This window comes from Leucoraja erinacea, chromosome 15 (genome assembly GCF_028641065.1).
Source record: "Leucoraja erinacea ecotype New England chromosome 15, Leri_hhj_1, whole genome shotgun sequence".
Classification (NCBI taxonomy): Eukaryota; Metazoa; Chordata; class Chondrichthyes; order Rajiformes; family Rajidae; genus Leucoraja; species Leucoraja erinaceus.
The window spans coordinates 4729113-4750765 of NC_073391.1; the positions used below are offsets into that span (position 1 = coordinate 4729113).

The 21653-nt window shown below is 40.5% G+C and overlaps 1 protein-coding gene across 1 annotated transcript in view; it reads right to left on the reverse strand.

Moving 5' to 3' along the window:
• LOC129703916 (RNA/RNP complex-1-interacting phosphatase-like) overlaps positions 1–20943 on the reverse strand; it is a 46797-nt gene extending 25854 nt beyond the window's left edge. Inside the window, exons 1-2 of the mRNA XM_055646628.1 lie at positions 20821–20943; positions 20570–20623 (exon numbers count right to left, since the gene is read on the reverse strand). Coding sequence (XP_055502603.1) covers positions 20570–20598 — 29 coding nt within the window. The 5' untranslated portion in view covers positions 20599–20623; positions 20821–20943. The remainder of the gene's footprint in view (positions 1–20569; positions 20624–20820) is intronic.
• Between the last annotated feature and the right edge of the window lie 710 nt (positions 20944–21653).

Consider the following 21653-nt stretch of genomic DNA (forward strand, 5'->3'; position numbering starts at 1 on the left):
GGGAAAGACCCCTCATCAAATGCAAGCAGCTAAATTTGAAGTGTTGCGAAGCTTTCAGTCAGAGAATGGAAAATAATGGAGGTGGGTCCCAACATAAAACATAAATGATCAGAGCAAAATTAGGCCATTTGGCCGTTTAGGTCCACTCTGCCATTCAATCATGGCTTATCTATTTCTCTCTCCTAACCCCATTCTCCTGTCTTCTCCCCATAACCCCAACACTCGTACTAATCAAAAATTAACTTGGCCTCCACAGCCTTTTGTGGCAATTAATTTCACAAATGCACCACCCTCTGACTAAAGAAATTCCTCATCTCCATCCTAAAGGAACGCCCCTTAATTCTGAAGCCATGACTGGTCCTAGATTCTTACACTAGTGGAAACATCCTCTCCACATCCACTATTTTCAGGCCTTTCACTATTTGGTAAGTTTCAATGAGGTCACCCCTCATCCTTCTAAACTCCAGTGAGTAGAGGCCCAGTGCCGTCAAACACTCATCATATGTTAACCCACTCATTCCTGGGATAATTCTCGTAAACCTCCTCTGGACCTTCTCCAGCGCCCCAGCAAAACTTTCCTCGGATATGGGGCCCAAAATTGCGCACAATATTCCAAATACAGCTTCAGCATTACATCCGTTTTTGTATTCTAGTCCTCTTGAAATAAATGCTAGTATTACGTCTGCCTTCCTTACTACCGATTCAGCTTGCAAATTAACTTTTTGGGAATCCTGCACCAGTACTCCCAAGCCCTTTTGCACCTCCAATTTCTGGATTCTCTCCCCATTTAGAAAATAGTCTGCCTTTATTCCAACTACCAAAATGCACGACTCCACACATTGCTATGCTGTATTCCATCTGAAACTTCACTGCCCACTCTCCCAACTTGTCCAAGTTCCTTTGGCCACAAAGCCTTCAATCACCTCATCCAAATACAATTTGAAGAGTAGCGTTGACCCCTGCGGGAGTCCACTAGTCACTGGTCATAATCCGTTTATTTCCCTCCACAGATACTGCCCGACTCTTTGAGACATTCCAGAGGTTTTTTTTTTTTCTTCAAGCAATGGAGGGCTTTAAACAATCATGAGAATTATTTGTTGGATTATGTGACAAATCATATGTCAATAATCTTGAAAAGCAGGATGTTGCATGAACAATGAATAGTACAGCTTCGGAACATGCCCTTTAGCCCACTATGACCAGGCCAAACATGACGCCAAGTTACACTAATCTCCTCTGCATACACGTGACCCATATCCCTCCACATCTAGGTGGCTATCTTAAAGTCTCTGAAATGCCTGGATCGTGGCTGCCAGCACCACCACCCCTAGTCATGCCTGCCAGGCACCCACCACTATGCAAAAAAAAAAACACACAAAAAAAATGTGCCTTGCGTATCTCCTTTAAACTTTATCCCTCTCATCCTAAAGCTATGTCCCGATATTTCCACCTATGATAAAAGGTTCCGACTGTCTGCCCTATCCATGCCCATAATATTATACATATTTTTTACCCGGTCTCCCATCACTGTTAGAAGTACAGGCATATAGGAATTAAAAAAAAAAAGGTGCTACCTGGACCTCCTGTTTATTGTAAAAAAATATATATATATAATTTAAAGGATATCCCCAATTTCAACCTTTCTTATTTGATTTAACATTTCTTTACTCAGCTTTCCTCCTTCCCAAAGTTCTACACACTTTTGGTACTTTGTGGGCATTAACCCTAATTTGTCGCCAACAGTAGATGCACTCCACTTTAAGGTGATTTGAAACTGGGTAAATTTGAATAAATCCACAATTCTTGGGTATGCAGAATCTCACCTCACTAGTCCATATGTTCACTTACTGCCAGTTTTTAATTTCACCATCTGTTCTTTATGCAGGTCGCTAAGTTATTTGGCATTGTAAGCAGTAATCTTCATCTCAAATGTCCAAATATATTGTGGCTTGGTAATTTTGTGGGGTAAACTGATTAAGCTGACATCCTTTAAAAATACATGGAACCATTGCTATTACCTAAATGTTTAGGTAATTGTGGAATTAGTTTAACATTAGAAATATGAAGCTTGTTCTTATTTCTTTTTCAAATTAAGCTTTCCCCGTCTTATTTACATGTACTCAAATATTGGTTAATCCTTGGCATGGTGCTATATATATATTTTAATTTGCCGAATTTATTCAATCCCACAATTTAAGAAAAATGTAAATATTACTCTTTCAAATGCCAATTTTTATTTCTAACTCAAGATGCTTCTTGCTATTTTGTTCCTTAATTGTTTAAAGTACATAACTGAAATACATAAGCATGCCAATTCTTTACTCTGAACAATGTTAACTCTTGGCTAAAGCTCATTGAAAATTAAATTGCTTCTGAGGCTTCTGCTAATGTTTCAAACATTATCCTGGCTACAAATATTTCACCCCATGTTCCTTTTGTTTCATTCCTTGTATAACCAAATGCTATTGGAAAATGACCTTCATTCAAAGAATAAGCTCAAGAAAGTTATTAATATCTTGGAGAACAAAACCAGCCAAAATGAAAAAGTTAGAAGCCAGTTATAAGGGCCACATTCTGTGGTTGTGGTTAAAAACTTTATTTTTGACAATGAGACAATCAAAACTTTGTTCTTGGTGAAATTCAGTGAATAGTGAACATAACAGACCCATGATATTAAAATGAAAATTTAAGTATTACAAATATGCAGTCTATGTAGATAAATCTAAATTATCATACGGAGTTACATCCTTAGTCAAAAAGCACCTTAGAACAGTAATTCAACAGAAAAAACTACTGGCAGGCTTCGCCTCAATGCACCAATTCTCTATTCAGACTCTTAATCATCAAGTTTTACTAAAATCACCAGTTCTTCATTTATGGAATTGATCATTTTAACATTTTTTCGCAAAATGTTCAACCATAAAAAAAGGATGAGGCTTGTTATTTATTTTCATCCCCCCACCCCAACCAGCCACATTGTCTGTTCATAGAAGCTTAATCTTCTTAAAGGCAAATTGTCAGATAATTTGTCATCCAATGTTAGGCAACTGACCTTCAAACAAACTCCCCCCTTATATTCCCCTCTTCCCTGTGCCCCACCGGGATTAGCAGCCATTTCTCTCATTCTCCTTCCCCAAATATATATTCATTCCTCAGGCTTCACAATTTGCATTTATCATCTCTCACAAATTTTGTGTTTTCATCTCTGGCCTTTGTCCAATCACCTGCCAATTACCCCCTGTATCCACCTATTACTTGCCAGGCTTTGTCCTGCTCCCACATCTCTTCCAGCTTCTCCCAACCACAATCAGTCTGTAGATGGGTCAAAACCCAAAACGTCATCTATTGGTGTTCTCCAGAAGTGTTGCCTGACATGTTGAGTTACTCTAGCACTTTGTGTCTTCTTTTGGAAAGCAGCATCTGCAGTTCCTTGTATCTTGCAGGCAGTAATGCATTTCACTCTCAAAAAATAACTTGAAAGAAGTCCTCCTGTATTTACTGTGAAAATGTCAAATAACTCAGAATCCATACATGAGTATAAGTTGTTTATTAAGAAAGCACACAGAGCTCAAATACATAGGTGTTGTAAGCTCAAGCTTTACGACAAATCTAACTAGAGGTTGGACTAGCAGGCTAGATAATATGAAACACTCAAACCAGATAGCTGATTGAGTGTGCAGTGGTATGCAATTAAAACATGACATAGATTAGGTCAACTAGTACTGACTGATATACATCCTCCTCCTTAAGTATAATAAATTGTAAGCTCAAGCTTTACGACAAATCTAACGAGGAAACTAAATAAGCATACAACTAAAAACTTGCAATGTATAGTAGGGAGATACAGTGCTTTATAAATCGCGACTAAACCATGAAGGATATGAGTAAGGAGGAATACAATGTGGCCTAGGTAATGGAAACCTGTATTCAGTATTTAATAGTTTTTGTATTTAGGTTAGGCCGACAAACCCGTCCTATATTCGTACGGTACAGGCCCTCTGCTGGAGGGGCGGGTGACATCATATCAGGCAGTGGTTCAACAGTCTTTGTAGGAGACTTCATGGGCGACATCACCGGCGGTCTAATAGGTGATTTAGCCAATATTGCCGGTGGCTTTTTGGCCATTGGGGAGCCATTAATATTTGAACCCATTAGTCTTTGGCACAAAGTCCAGGACACTGACGTAGCCATACGAGAACTGCTGACATGGTCTTGGTTCGCTCACCGGCAGAATATGTTTTCTATTGCGCCTGTAAATTCCTCCTTCGGAATGGACTAGATAGGAACGTGGCTCCAGGCAGGTTTCTGCCACTACACCTATGCGGTCATGTCCTTTCTGTGTTTGTAGTCTCCAATTGGAGGCGTGGGTTCGTATCCCACTTCTGACACATGAGAATGTCAAATAACTCAGAATCCATACAAGAGTATAAGTTGTTTATTAAGAAAGCACACAGAGCTCAAATAGATAGGTGTTGTAAGCTCAAGCTCTACGATAAATCCACCTCTAGTTAGACTAGCAGGCTAGATAATGTACGAGACACGCAAACCAGATAGTTGATTGAATGTCCAGCTCCAGCACCACCCTCCCCAGCAAGCGCTGGAATGCCCCTCCCTCCCGGCGTGTCCTGTCCTGCCTTGCGAGTGCATTGTGACATCACTCAGAGGTTTTCTCCCCAAAATGGGTGTTTTCGGGCTGTTTTTAAAACTTTAAACGATTAAAAAGTTCGTAAATATACGAGGGATTGCGACGGGAAGATATTTATCGCCTTGACGGGAAACATGCGAGTAGAATGTGTGAAAATGGGAAGGCTGTGGCCTAGCATTTGGAAGAAAATAGGAAAATTAACCAGACTGACACACACAGCCACAAACATTTGTAATTGTCACTGTATGTCACGTTGTCACTTCATTCATTCATCCAATTCATCTGAAGCATGGTCCGGATTCATCAGTTATCCTTGGGTTTTCCTCTTACAAACCAAAGTATCAAGTCTACTTTGGTTCCTGGGCAAACCGCAATCCAAAATTAAAAGTTTGATTCTTTTCCCCCCCCACAACTTGATATCTTCCATCCATCTGAGATTGCTTCTGGCACAAGAATCCATTGAGGTATTTCCCTAGTATCTGGGCCATGTCCTCTCCTCAATGCTGCCATCAGAAAGGAAGTCCAGAAGGCAGAAGCCCCATATCACCAGATTCAGGAACAGCTATTTTCCTACCTCCAAGATTCTTAAACTGACCCGCATATCCCTAATCCTATCTTGCAACGGAACACTATTTCTCACATCAAATTGACTTTTTTTTGCCCAATTGTGTTTTGCACAAATTTCTTGATTGATTGTTTTTCTTCTCACTGTCTTGCTGAATGTATGCAATTGATATATACTTGTTATGTGTTGTCTCAGACTATGTGCCTATGATGCTGCTGTAAGCATAATTTTCATTGTGCCTGTACCTCACTGTAATTTTGCATGACAAACTCAACTTGAGATGCTGCCTTTTAACCCAAAATATTATTCTAAGGCAAGACATATTAGCCCCATGGGTTTTTTTTGTCAGCACAAACCCTTTTCTGGTAACCACAACAACCATCAAGGTCATAATTATCAAAAATCTTCGTAACATTTGAAATCCCATGACCAACATAAATCTTGATGAAAGCTACAAATTTAACAAAAATGATAGAGTGAACTGTTCTGGTTCACTATCTTAAAGAATCAACTTTTATTTAGTGCCCAAGACCAAAACTAGTTTGGAAATGACTACTTTGCATTTGGTGTTTTAAATATCTGACTATATTTCAGTTGGCTTGTCATGAAGTAAATGCAATTTCCAGATGTGTTACTTTCGATTCCCCTTTCCTCCAATGGTTGCAGGTTTTTTAGCTTGAAAGCAATGGGAGAAGTCAACATAAGGCTTCTTAAATCAAAGAATGGGGAATATCACCACAGGTGCAACACATATTTTCTGGATTGTCCTTTTTGTCAGATCAACAGAGGTCACAGCCTTGGGGTTCAGAATGCCAGCCTGCAAAGAGTTCCAGTGACCCACTTGCAGGAGGCAATTCTGCCCCGCCATTCGGCACGGAAGTCCCGATGAGGTCAGAATCGGCCATCTCATTCAACCTAGGAACATTTTTAGGGGACCGGACCAGACCACTAGTTGCTGGTAAATTAGTGGCTGACCTGTACCAGCAAACGACGCTATAGACGACCCTGAAGAGGGCCAACAGGGTTAATGTGAAGTGGATACTTTCTCATGGAGAATCTAGAGTGGGGGGGGGGGGGGGGGGGGGGTCACGGTTTAAAAAAAATTCAAGGCAGAATGAAATTTTCTTTGAAACAGTCATTCAAAGGACATAGGAAATGTTGAGCTGAGGTTGGAATCATATCAGCCATGATCTCGTGAATGGCAGAGCAGGCTCAAAGATGGCTAATTGTCCAACTCCTGCTATTCATTTGCAAGTATATTCATGTCCCCTTGATTCATTTCATTAAGATCCAGTATATAGACCTTCGTGATCAAAAATGGCCGACGAATCAAGAACGTCATCCGACGAATCAAGAACCTGTCATGTGCAATGCTTTCCAACAAGGCAACTTAATTCATCAAATATCTGGACAATATCCTTGAAGTAAAAGTATCTTGCCTTGCAAATAGGTCACTGGCATTCAAATAAACCAGTTCTATTTGGATACATTTTCCAACAGAAGGAAGGTGCATGGACTCAAAATCCCAACAAAGTTAAAAAAAAGTGGTAGATCTTTTCCTGGTTCTTCCTTTCTTTCTTTCCATTGCCTTTGGCAGTGATCGTACAACCTGGAAAAGTATTTCCTGGGATAAAATCCTCCTGTAAAGTCAAAATATACACTACAAATAATTCACATATGAAAGCAAAGGTTGTTGAAGCTCTGTTGCTGCCATTTGAAAGTTTCAAAGTATTATTGACTTGATGCCCAATTGAATTTGCTCCCCCTCAAAATTAAAAAGGTTAACATGATATCCAATCAGTCAGCTCAATAACTATAGCTGATGTGCTCTCTATTGCACACTATAGCAATAAATCAGATTTCTTGAAAAATATATTATCATTGCCCAAGTTTTCACTGAATCAATCTACTAATTATTAATAAGTTAATACTTTGACACAAATGTAGTCACAAATTTACAAGGTAAATTATAACCATGCAAACTCTACATTTGTTTTTCACAATTTAAATGCATTTTGCTCCATGCTTCGATATGATTAAGCTCAACTATCACTCCAGTCCATAAGCATGACTCCCAGCTTCTAATCACCTGATCACAAGCAGAGTTGCTGCCTGTCCCACTGAGTTACTCCAGCATTTGTGTCTACCTTTGATTTAAACCAGCAGCTGCAGTTCTTTCCTACACCTAAAACATTCTCTGTTCTTCACCCCATGCTCAGCATACGTCGTTTCAATGTTTAAGAAGAAACTGCAGATGCTGGAAAACCGAAGGTAGACAAAAGTGCTGGAGAAACTCAGCTGGTGCTGCAGCATCTATGGAGCGAAAGAAATAGGCAACGTTTCCGTTGAGTTTCTCCAGCACTTTTGTCTACCTTACATTGTTTCAATGATGCTCAATGGAAGCCCAACATCTTTGTTTAATTGACAAATGAGCCACCTGCCTCTACTTGCCTAGAGTGGATGTGGAGGGGATGTTTCCACGAGTGGGAGAGTCTAGGACCAGAGGTCACAGCCTCGGAGTAAAAGGACATTCCTTTTGGAAGATTAGGAGGAATTTCTTTAGTTGGAGGGTGGTGAATCTGTGGAATTCATTGACACAGAAGGGTGTGGAGGCCAAGTCTATGGATATTTATAAGGCAGAGATAGATAGGCTTTTGGTACAGTTGTCAGGGGTTAAGGGGAGAAGGCAGGAGATGGGGTTGAGAGGAAAAGATAGATCAGCCATCATTGAATGGCAGTGTTGACTTGATGGGCTGAATGGCCTAATTCTACTCCTATAACTTGATCTCATCTTCTCACTAGGACATGTTACATTTAACAATTTCAGACAGTAACTTCCTTGAACTCACGCCTCAGTTTCTCTCCACAGATTGGGCCATATCTTTGTTTCATTCTTTCCCAATCCCCTTTCACAGACAGTTTTTAAAAGTTTGGATACGTAGATATCCCTGGTCTAGACATTTCCTATTCTTGCACACAAAAAAAAACATATGTTAATGTAATAAAAAGGAACTGCTGATGCTAGTTTATACTAAAGATAAATGCAAAATGGTGGAGTGTCAGGCATTATCTCTGGAGAAAATGGATAGGTGACGTTTCGGGTTAAACCCCATCTTTACACTAATTATAGTAGGGTGACACGGGGGAAAAAAGCGAGAAGCGAAGAGAGGCAGGACAAATTAAGGCTGTCACTGATTACCACAGGCGACATTGTTCCCTGATAGGCAACTTGTTGGATTGAGTCCGGAGCGAGCCCAAGAGGGCTACATGGTTGCAAACTATCAAGGCAGTTAACGGACTTTTAGTAGTGGGGGGGGGGGTGACACTGGTGCAATGTCAGCCAAGGTTAAGGGGAAACAAGGTGGGTGGGGGAGAGGGAAAGGAAACGAGTGAACCAAGGTGTGGTTCCCTCCCTTATTAGCTTTTCATCTGCATCCCATGGTTCTGCTCTTGCTCCCTCTCCCCAGACGCAACAAGGCCAGTTCCCCATGTCCTCAAAATTCACTCCACCAGCCTCCACATCACCCTCTCACGTTTCCATCACCTCCAATGTGATCCCGCCACTAATCACATCTTCACACCCTTTACCACCTTCCGCAGAGACCAGTCCCTTGCAATTCCTTTGTTTACTCATCCTTTCCCACCCAAACTACTCCCTCCCAAGTACTTCAATGTGCTTCATTGTACTTCAATGAGGAGATGTAATACCTCCTCGCTCAACTACATTCAGGGACCACAGCAATCCTTCCAGGCAAGACAGAGATTCACATGCACCACCTCGAACCTCATTTACTTCCTCCAGCATTCCCGACATGGACTCCTGTACATCGGCGAGACCAAGCGTAGACTCGGCAACTGTTTCGCTGAACACTTACGCTCTGTCCGCCAAGGCCTACGGATCTCTGGGTTGCTGACCATTTTAACTCCCCTTTCCCTACTAGTCTTTCTAATCTGGACCACCTCCATTGCCAGAGCGAGGCCAGATGCAAACTGGAGAAACAGCACCTCATATTAAAATTGGGTAGTTTACAACCCAATGGTATGAACGTTGAATTCTCAAATTATAGATAACGGACAAATACCTACCTTCCCCCTCACCAACTTTACCCCCTAAACCTTGGCTGACTTTGCACCAGTTTCCCGCCCCCCCCCAATCCAACATTTTCTATGTCTGTGTTTTGGTAGACTTGAGCAGGGTTGAAACAAGATCCCAGAACCAGGGATAATTGAATAAGTGTTACAAACAAATTTCAAATTTGTTAAGAAGAATTAAGTCAGAGGCACAGATTGCAAAAAGAAAAGTTGCAGTCGATTTTAAATAACCAATTGCAGAAAGTAAATGTTAGTTCCATGAATTAGTGAATACGGCAGTCAGAGAAATTACTTTGTTTACTGTAAGATAATTTATTGGAAATTGTGCATAAATGAGTGTGGAATTTTAAGCGTATCAGTGAAAGTAATGATACTACTATTTTTGATAAACGTTTCAGTGGATTAATTTTGATGGATTATTTTGATCTTCAAAAAAATTCACAAATTCTTTGAATACAGTATTCTGACTTCAGCTACTCAAGAATGGCCAAATCTCCCTGCTATACAAAGATAGTAGATCTGCAAGAGCATAAAGAGGCCATAACCAAACAACCTACATCAATTTGTCATTGTCGAATGTAATGTTTGAAGTCATCCGGAAGTGGCGGCGCTGCCCTGGCAGCAGCGGCTCGCCTGCAGTCCGTTGGTTTTTACTTTTTTGTATTGTTTTTTTTCGTTTTTGTCTAGTTATGTTTTTGGTTTTTAGGCTGTGTTTATGTGGGGAGGGGGGTGGGGGGTGAAACGGGGGCTGCTGTCACTCCCTTCGGGGGGAATACGACCTTTTTGTCGTATCCCCCTTCTTTGCCTCCGTCTACGCTGAGGCCTAGCGGAGCCGGCGACCTCGGGACTCTGGAGGCAGCTGACAGGACTCGTCCTGGGCTCGCTCCCGGCCCAGCCCGGGATGGAACGGTGCTCCCGTGAGAGCGGCATGGTGAGGGGCTGGAGTGGCCCAGCCCGAGGGAGGAACGGTACTCCCGTCGGAGTGGCCCAGCCCGAGGGAGGAACGGCACTCCCGCTGGAGTGGCCCAGCCCGAGGGAGGAACGGCACTCCCGTCGGAGTGGCCCAGCCCGAGGGAGGAACGGCACTCCCGTCGGAGTGGCCCAGCCCGAGGGAGGAATGGCACTCCCGTCGGAGTGGCCCAGCCCGAGGGTGGAACGGTACTCACGTGAGGGCGATCTGGTCCGGGGGCTGGGATGGTGCTCCGGTGGCTGGGACGACGTTCTGGCGGAGGTGTCCAGAGTCCTGGGTTCAGCCGCGGGCCGGCGGCTGCGTGTGCTGGACTGGAGGTGCGGCGGCTTCGACCACCCCGGGCCGCAGTGTTTGAACCGGCCCGTTCCCGGGGTTCGGTGAGCTGCGGGACTGTTTATACCATCGCCCGGTGGGGAATCGCCTCAGCGCAGAGGGAGCAGAGGGAGAGACTGCAACCCTAAGATTTTTGCCTCCACCACAGTGAGGAGGTGTTTGGAGGACTCACTGTGGTGGAAGTTAATTTGTGTTTATTGTTGTTATTGTATGTATGACTGCAGGCACAAAATTTCGTTCAGACCGTAAGGTCTGAATGACAATAAAGGAAATTCAATTCAATTCAATTCAATCCATTGTTAATAAATGATTTGATAAACAACATTTTCAAAAAAGCAAGAAATGCTAAAACATTGATATTTAGATAATTTTGGTAGATACTTCCATGCAAGACAAATAACGTGATCGGATACTCTAAATTAGGATGGCAATTGGCATGTTATTTCTAATGAGCATTTAAAACAAAAAAAACAAAAAAAGGCAACCAAATTTTGCAATTGAATATGACATTGTCAAGATGTACAACATGGGAATTGATTTGATTGAATGATGATTGTCATGCCACAGAAACAAATAAAAACATTTGTGGTTGAGAAAATAGAGGAAGATAGAGTTTTCCCCAATTAAAATTGAAAGCATTAACCTTCTGAAAATGTGTTTACTTGCTCCAAATATATCTGGCTCAAACAAATCTGATTGCATCATTACTCTTAACGTGGCACTCAACTTCATCATCAAATTTAATTCTTGAATCTGACCTTCAGACAGTATTGACTCTAAACCTACAAGTTGCACAAATATCGATAACGGACTAGATGTGCAGATTTGATCCGCTGTTCAGGCAAGTCCTCCAGCATCCAAATATCCATTTGTCGCCATGGAGTTTCCAACATTGGCCCTGCAACAACCTGCTAATAAAGGTCTGTTTCACTGTCACTAAATGACCGTTAATCAGACATTTCAGTTGAAATTTATTTAAATATTAGACTGCCATTAAAAAGCAAAGTGAAATTATTAAATAAACACTTAGCTAAACTTACCTTTTTAAAATGTCAGAAACCATCTTGGAATCAATTGTATCATATTAGATACAGCTGATAGAATAAATCTGCTGTATGTCAGCCAAATTTGGAGTACATCAAGCTCCTCAGCTGAATTTATAGAATGACCAGGAATTCCAGCACATTCCATATATTTACAATACAGTGCACAAATTCAGAAAATACATACTTCAGGCAGCCAACGGTTTTCCAAATATAAATTACACAACTTCTAGATACATTTAATTTGACCCCACTGACCACAGGAGGCAAAATCACCAACTTTTTAAAAACTTCTTCAAATTAAATTTTGACAACCCAATTAAATAAAAATTCAAATAGGCAGTCCAAAATTAATTATGCCTCTAGCAGGCTATGGTTTGCAGATCATTATATGGCTTTTGATACCGATTGTCAACATTGGGAATTGTTCTTTTGCATGGCATTAACTTTGAATCTGGTTAAGTAACCCATAAATGGGTACCAGATGATATACATATCAGGTTTACTAGAAAGATTAATCACCAGAACTGCAATATTTCATATTCTGAAAAAGCCATGTATTTTCTATGTTGTGCACAACGAATAAATTTAACGACAGAAAAATCCAACGCGGAGAAACAAATTAACAGATCAAAATGCTAGTGGAAGAATTTTAACGAGCAATTTTATTCTACAAAGTATTTTGTTAATATATTACATTCAAAAAGGAGTTCCACGTTTATTTCACAATATTTTAAAATGCTTCAAAACCAAAGTACCTTTAAAGTAGCAATTGCTGTAGTAAATAAAATGCACATACTTTCGTACAGGCACTAGTTACAGATACCCAATATGTCCAAACAGGAAGCAGCTGCGTAAAATCTAAAATGTCCAGTAATACCAAATTGCTCACAATCAGCTCAAGATTATAAATAAACAAGTCTAAAATGTACAATGCGAGCAAACTGTATCCAATGATGCTTACTATTTCACGCAGACAAAAACAGTACTGCTCAGCAACTTCTAGATTTAATCTAAATTTCTTCAGCATCAAAATTCATTCAGATATCGAAAAAATACACCCCTTAGCACTAACCTTTATTGATTCAAAAACATACTTTACTGCCCAAGCAGACATACCTCAGACATATTGATGTTCAATTTGAAAAAATATTCCAATAAAGACTGAAGATGTTGTATAATTTTGTTCCTTTACTTAAATGTGCCTTTTATTAAAATTATGATCAAGCACCTGCAACATTCACAAAATATCTACTATTCCAATTCTAAGGGCAGAATTGGAAAACAATGGAATATCTAATTCATCAGTTCAATAGCCTATATGGTGAAGAATGAAATGAAGACTAGGGAACATGGGAAAGTTAATGGGGATGTCTTGGAGATGGTCTGCATTACAGTAGAGGTGGTATAGACATTTTAAAAGTACGAAGGCAGCTAAATCTCTAGAGCCTGATCGGGTACACCCAAGAACACTGCAGGAAGATAGGGAATAAATTATGGGAATCCAGGTAAAATATATGCATCGTCTTTATAAAGTATAATAGTTCGATTTGTTTAAAACTTTTCTGAAAATATTGGTTGTGCACATTACACAATAGTACTCTTGCACATGAGTACAACAACATACTATGGACCTGAACATCAAAGACAGTGAAAATAAGTCTTGATGTTTAGTTATATCCAAATGAAGAGATCTTCAAAGTACCGCTAATTTGATAAAATATAATCTGGTAAATACTGAAGGTGCCGTGTCATTAACTCCTAAATGTTAAATCGGTGTGCCTCAAAACGGAATAATTTAACCAAAGATTCAATCTTTTCAGATCTTAGTTGGTTAGCAACTCTTAAGGACTTGCAAAATGACGCCATACGCAAGAAGAAAACGCAAGATTACCCATGGGTGAGGTGCCAAAGAACTGGAAGGCGGCTAATGTTGTGCTTTTATTCAAGAAGTGCTGCAAATAAAAACCTGGAACTATAGACCAATGAGCCGAACATCTGTGGTAGGCAAGTTATCGGAGCGATGGGGTGATTAGACTAGTCACCTTGGATTTGTGTTTGAATTTAATGTAACTTTATTTAAGTAACCAAGAAGGTGGATTAGGGCAAGGCTGTAGACGCAATCTTTATGGATTTTATCAAGGCTTTTGATAAGGTTTCCCATAATAGACTGCTCAGAAATGTCAGATTGCATGGGATCCAGAAAGAGCAAACTAATTGGCTACATCATTGGTTGATGGTAGATGGTGGAAAGTTGTTTTGCCAGAGTGGAGGTCTGTAACTAATGGTGTGCCTCAGGGGTTAGTTGCAGTATATCATCTGTATCAATAATTTGCATGAGAACTTACTAACCATGCCTTGTATGTCAGCTGGGTAAGTGGGAGCAGCAAATTGAGTTTAACTCAAGAGAACTGCAAGGTTTACATTTAGGGAAGTCAAATCAGGACAGGACCTTCACAATGAATGATAGAATCCTGGGGAGTGTTGTAGAACTGCAGGTCCTAGGCATACAAGTACATAGTTCCCCGAAGATGGCATCACAGGTAAAGCTGATTTCCGTCATGCGAGCCTTTATCAGTAAGGGAATAATATAGGTTGGAATGCAATGTTGCAGTTGTACAGGATGCACTTGGCGTGTTGTGTTCAGTTTTGGTTACCAGTGATGCCGTCCATTGGGAAAGAGTGCAGAAGAGATTTAAAAGATCAATTTACGCAGTGGAGTTCGAGAGAGGAAGGACCCCAACAGTCTTTTCAGGTGAGGCAGACATTCACTTACACCACCTACAACCTCATCTACTGTATTCACTGTTCCTCGTGTGGACTGCTATACATCGGCAAGACCAAGCGCAGGCTTGATGATTGTTTCCCTGAACACCTCCGCTCAATCCGCCCAAACCTACCCGATCTCCCGGTTGCTGAACACTGAATTCCCACTCCCATTCCCCACACTGACCTTTCTGTCCTGGGCCTCCTCCAATGTTAGAGTGAGGCCCAGCGCAAATTGAAGGAACGGCACCTCATATTTCGCTTGGGCAGCTTACAACTCAGCACTATGAATATTAACTTCGCTAACTTCAAGTAATCCTTGCTTCCCTCTCTCTCCATCCCTCTCCTTCCCAGTTCTCCAACCAGTCTGACTGTCCCCGATTACATTTTATGTTTGCTTTGTTGTCACCTTCTCCTAGCTAACAATGATTTAATTCTACATTTTCCTGGAATTTCATCTATTTTTATCTCGTTTTCACACGTTACCCTTTCTTATCTCTGTGTCACCCTCCCCTGACTCAGTCTGAAGAAGTCTCGACCCGAAACATCACCAATTCCTTCCATCAAGAGATGCTGCCGCTGAGATACTCCAGCATTTTGTTTCTATTTACGAGGATGTTGCCAGGACTTGAAGGCCTGAGTTTTTGGGAGATTTGGGCAGGCTATGAATTTATTCCTTAGATCTTAGCAGACCGAGGGATTAAAATCATGAGGGGCATAAATTGGATGAAGGCTCAGTCTTTCCGCCATGATTGAGGAATCAAGGTTTAAGGTGTAATATTAATCTGAAGGGCAACTTTTTTCACATAGACGGTGCCTAAATGGAACAAGCCACCTGAATAAATGGTTGAGGAGGGTACTATAACAACACTTAAAACACATTTGGGTAGGTGCATGGATGGGAAAGGTTTGAAGGGATATGGGTCAAATGCTACTAGCCCTGATGCACATTTTGGTTGGCATGGATGAGTGCCCACTAGGGCATTCCTTTGGGGGAAAAGCAATTGTCCCAAGATACAATTAGAGGTCAGCAGGAAGTGAGCGTTTTAACTGATATATCTACACATACAGCCATGTTACATGTCAAAGCTATATGCAAGACAATTCTCTCATGGAAATCAAGTATTCCTACTCCAATATTGTTAAAACATAACAGTCAGCACAATATTCTTGGCAAAGATTCATTACTTATTTGTTTAGCACAGCAACTGCGAAATGAATGCACTGGCAGTTTAAACTGAACTTGGCAGCATCTAATAGCATGTTTGACATTTGCAAATGGAAGAAATTTATATTGTTGAATCAAAATCCAACTTAAAGGTACAAAAGCAGAAGTGGACTCACGAACATCAAATTTAAAGGTGTTAATAAGTAACAGCAAACTAATTAAGCACTAATTAAGTAAACATCACCGAAAACACCACGATATACACAAAAGTAACTCAGCAGATCAGGCAGCATCTCTAGAGAAAAGGAATAGGTGACGTTTCGGGTCGAGACTCTGAAGAAGAACATCACCTATTCCTTTTCTCCAGAGATGCTGTCTGACCCACTGAGTTACTTCAGCTTTTTGTGTCTATCTTTGATTTAAACCAAACTTCTGCAGTTCCTTCCTACATAGGGGAAACGCTACTGCTTCTACTAGTAAATCTTGAATAAATAATACCGGTGGTCTTGAAACAAATAGTGATTTTGGTTTTAGGGGAAATTGTAGAACTTGCACATTTGACAATCCATCGTATCTAGATTGACAGAGGAACAACACCTCCAACTTCAATTAACCCTTTCCTTCCCTCCCCATCCTAGTTCTCCGACCTGTCTGTCTTCCCGATTAAATTTTATCTTTGTATGCTTCGTTGTCAGCTTCCCCTAGCTAACAATTTTACATTTTCCTTGAACTTCGTCTTCTTTGATATCTAGTTTTCTCACCTTATCCTTCCATATCTCTGTCGCCCTCTCCCCTGAATCTCAGTTTACAGGTCTCGACCTGAAACATCACCCATTCCTTTTATCCAGAGATGCTGCCTGTCCCGCTGAGTTGCGTCTTATCTTCAGTGTAAACCAGCATCTGCAATTCCTTCCTACACATGTCCATGTCATGATCTACATCCAGATTGACAACTGTGCAACCATGCTATTAGTGATCCTTGTGATAGTTCTATAAAAGTAGAATTTTCACCAAAATAAAACAATGGAAGTTGATCTACATCAATGAAAGAGGATCAAAATTAGCTGGCTTGATTACCACATTCAGAAAACCAAGTTACCTACACAGATATCCATTGCCAATGTTTATAATAAATCACAGGCAATAGCAATATCTGTGTTTGCATTAGGCACTAAAATTCTAGGCATTTTATTGCATTAATTGGGAATTATGTATAAAGACAGAAATGGGGAAGAGTTACCCTCATTTGTTTGTAATTTCAATGTAATTTTATGTTCAGTAACCTCCATGAGGTTACTGATGGTTACCACAATTTTATTATTTGTTATTGATTGGTTAACCTACCCAACAGGCTGCCACATCCATTCAACTTCTTATGTGGCTTGAAATCGGCAACATGTTTGTTTTTCTAATATTTCATTTCACACTTAATTGCAAGTCAAAGATAATTTCTCATAAAGATGGCAAAAGCAGTGAAGTAGTAAAATAGAAAATGTGATGATGTAAAGAAATAGTATGCAATGCAAGTCCTTAAGAGTTGCTAACTTCAACTAAGATCTGGAAAGATTGAATCTTTGGTTAAATTATTCCGTTTTGAGGCACATTTAACATTTAGGAGTTAATGACACAGCACCTTCAGTATTTACCAGATTATATTTTATCAAAATAGCAGTATTTTGAAGATCTCTTCATTTGCATAAAACCAAACATCAACTTATTTTCACTGTCTTTGATGTTCAGATTCTTATTATGTTGTTGTACTCATGTGCAAGAGTGCTAATGTGTAATGTGCACAACCAATATTTTCAGAAAAGGTTTTAACAAATCGAGCTATTAGACTTAGAAGAGATGATCAAGTTACTAAACTTTCTCCCAATCAAATAAGTATCTTTGGAGAACCAGAGTGTAAAATATGTTATTTTGTAAATGAAAGCTTTGAAATTAAACTGTATTATGACGACAGAATTTCATAGAATAAAACCACAACACTGAATAGAGAACCGACAGCAAATGTGATGAGTGAATCCAATGTTGATTGGAAATGCAAACTCAATCATTTGCTTAGCAGAGTGCAAAGGACTCTCAAACAACTCTTTTTGATTAACTTATTTATATTGCTAAATATTAGTCTATGATTTGTTAATCCAGTGAGTTTTTTAATTATGATAGTTTCTGTGCAAATAAAATTGGCCTGTATGCTTAAGTAAATTGCTAAGGGCTGTATGCATAAGTATATTGTTCTGTAGTTGAAAACAAAACTGCACCGATGTATTTTCCAGTATAGATTTCTGTGTAACAAGGGATTAATAGCTACAGCAAATGACAATCAATTGAGAGAAAATTCTGGGAAATAAATATCATCAGTACAAAGAAATGTGGTAAATAGTTAACATTGATTATTGTTGATGTTGTTATAAAAGCATAGGTAAGCATCAAATAAGACACGAGTACGTGCTTACAGCTCACTTCCACCAGAGCGTAAATCACCATAAAAGTTTTAGGCTGATCTGATGCTTGGCCTCCGTTCCATTTTCTTGTTCAATTTCCTCAATCTCAGATTACCCATGTAGTTGATATAGCTTTGATTTTCCTTACACTATTACTGTTATCCTGGTTGTCTCATGGCCTGGTACAGCAGCTCCAATACACAGAAATGCAAGAGGCTGCAGAGTGGCTGATACAGCCTGGTCCATCACAGGCACAGCCCTACCCACTGCCAAAACCATCGACGTGGTGCTGTCTCATGAAGGCAGCATCTATCACCAAGGATCTCTAACACCCAGCAGTGTCCTCTTTGTCTTACAACATCAGGCAGGAAGTATAGAAGTCCGAAGATGTACACCAGCAGGAATAGCTACTTCCCTACAAACATCATATTGTAGAACCAACCTGTACAACCCTTCATCGATTGGGGAATTGAATTTTATACGACATTGTCTAGGCCACCTTTGAAGTATTGTGTGCTGTTCCGGTCACCCCATTACAGGATGTGGAGGATTTGAGAGGGTGCAGGAGGCTTACCAGAATGCTGCCTGGAAAGGAGAGGATGGAAACAGACTTGGAAATTGTCACTGGAGCATCAGAGGCTGAATGGAGACCTGATAGAAGTACCTACACAGATGGAAGATAGACACAAAATGCTGAAGTCTGAGAAAGTGTCTCGACACAAAACTGACTGAAATCTGAAGAAGGGTCTCAACCTGAAACGTCACCCATTCCTTTCCAGAGATTCTGCCTGTCCTGCTGAGTTACTCCAGCTTTGTGTGTCTATCTTTGGTATAAACCAGCATCTGTAGTTCCTTCCTGCACAGAGGTATAGATGAGTTGGACAGTCAGAACCTTCCCCCAACCACCCCTCCCAAAAAAGGTGCAAATTTCAAAAATTAGAGGGCTCAACTGTAAGGTGAGAAAGCAAAATTTAAATATCTGTGGGGTAAACCACACAAATGGGAGACTGCCTGATAAGCACTGCCCGGAATGGTCAAGGCAGATGCAATAGTAGCATTTTAGATAGGCATATTTATAAACATGGAATGGATCACATAGACATTTGTTTAGCTTGGCATCATGTTCAGCATGGATATAGTGGGCTGAAGAGCTTGATCCTGTATTTTGTTATTCTATGTAACCCTAACCTTACCTCAGCAACAGAACTTTGCAGACCGCACTCACATTATCATAGCCTTGTTTTCTAATTGCATTTTTTCCATTAATTTTTGGTGTTTTTTTGCAGTCTTTTTGTAGAATGTGTGTCATTTATGCACAATTTATTTTTGTGTGTTGTCCAGGTCGACATGCCTGTGATACTGTTGCAAGCAAGATTTTCATGGTAACTGTACGTGCACATGGCAATAAACACAACTTGCTCCGTTCAAAGCAATTGGTTTATTCTTACTTAAATTTTTTCCAACTTTCATAAGGCATCTCCAAGACTTCAATATTGATTGATCAGTATTTAGTATAAATTTTACATCCTTTCTGCCATGAAAAAGTTCCTCCAGCAGATTGCCACTGACCACAGGTTCTGGATTATCCTTTGCAACAAACAATCTGCTGGAGGAACTCAGCAGGTTGAGTAACATCTGGGAGGGAGAAGAAGAAATTGTCCGCTTTGGATCAAAATCCCACATCAGGACGGATTGTTGATCCAAAATGTCAACACCACCCTCCACACAGATATAACCCAACGAGTTCCTCCAGTAAATTGTTTGATCATCTACATTGCGCCATCTGCAGTCTCTTGTGTCTCCGAATTATCCGTTATTGACACAACTAGACATAACCGATCAAATTAATAACAATGCAAATCCATTTTTGCCATTATTGTTGCCGGAAGCGGTACATTGGACAGGACATCTTGAGGCAAGGCTGATGTTTGAGTAACATCTTAATTCTTAAGGCTTAGAGATTTATTGATTCTCAATTAGACCATAGTCTGATCCTAGTTTTATCTCAGCGAGATATTAACAAATCCTTATAAAGGAAAGCTGCATCAGGTTATGCAGGTGAATCTGACCTACCACAGCTTGCATATTAACGCATTTAATAATTCTTTCAGGCGTCATTCCACGCCAAATAATTAAATCTTAACGTTTATATGCAAGATCTAGAACGTGTTACATTTCATATTTCTTGACGATCCAAAGTCCTTTTATTTCATGCTACTTCTTGGCACTTGAAGTTTATGGTATGAATTAGAAAGGACCAGCAGTCCACTGCACCGCGCACTGAACGCGCACACACACACAGACATTCACACGTAAATATACCACCTTGTGGGATTTATCCTCCAAAAACGCAAAACTCGTAAGTGTGACACTTACAATTGTGAAGGGATCGTTTACTTACCAACAGATGAACTAAAGCGCTGCTTAATATGGCTGCGGATTCCCTCCTACTTACCCGGTGGCCGACATTTTAGACACGGATTCACCTAATATTTAGTTCTGCAACTAAATCCTTCTAATATCAGTCTGGTTATACTTACCCATCGGGAACCGTATTCTTCTTCACCATGGCTTATAGGAGCCGATGAAAGTCACTGCAGCAAATAGAAAAATCGCGCTGTTAAACGTTTTTACTTGGATTTGGTTCAGTCAACAGGCACCACAGACCAGGCCTCGATCCTTTCATACTAAAATCATCAGCGTGACTGCGCTTAACCTCCAGCTCAAAAGTTGGATTGTTATGTAGCAATTCAGTATCTGTTAATCAGCGGAAATATGATAGAAAACCTACCCCGGCTTTTTTTAATATAATGTTTGAAGCAATATACAATTATTTGTCCTGATCTATTCCATACAACCAACACCCCAGCCAGCAGAGAAATTTCCAGAACACAGATCTGCGCATGTGTAAAGTGACGCCCCCAAAACAAGCCCCCTCCCCCTCCCCCTCCCCCTTCGCTAGTTTCACCACAACGCGCAGACTCGGGAATGTAGCGGAGCGGCTCGGATTGTTACTGTCAAAGATCCTATAGCAGAGCGGAGTTTTGGTTACTGTGGTGGCTGCAACCTGCAGCTAACCCGGGCACGTATGCAAACCACAATGTTACATTGCTCGCTTCATCTATGCCATACCACAAAAGAAGCGGGCGATTAATTGACTCCAGAAAGATAAGAACACAAACGTTTAGTTTATTGTCTCTGAAGAACTGTCGCGAATCGTCACCCATTCCTTCTATCTAGAGATGCTGTCCGTTCCCGCTGCATTTTGTGTCTATCTTCGGTTTAAACCAGCATCTGCAGTTCCTTTCTAAAGTGAAAAGCTTTTGCTGCGTGTTGACCCAGTCAGCGGAAAGACAATATATGATTAGAATCGAGCCATTTACAGTGTATAGATACATGATGACGGATTTTTTTTTTTACATTTCAAAATAGACTTTATTCAAATAATAAATATATACAATACATGAACCGTGCGAAAGAATTCATCCGACAGTCTCGGAGGCTATACAAATTGTTCAATACAGTCTATACATTTCTCAAATCTGTCACCCACCCGTGCCACTCCTGTGGCCCCCTGGCGTGGGATACCTTCCCTTATTTTGAGGGGCGTCTCCACCATACCGT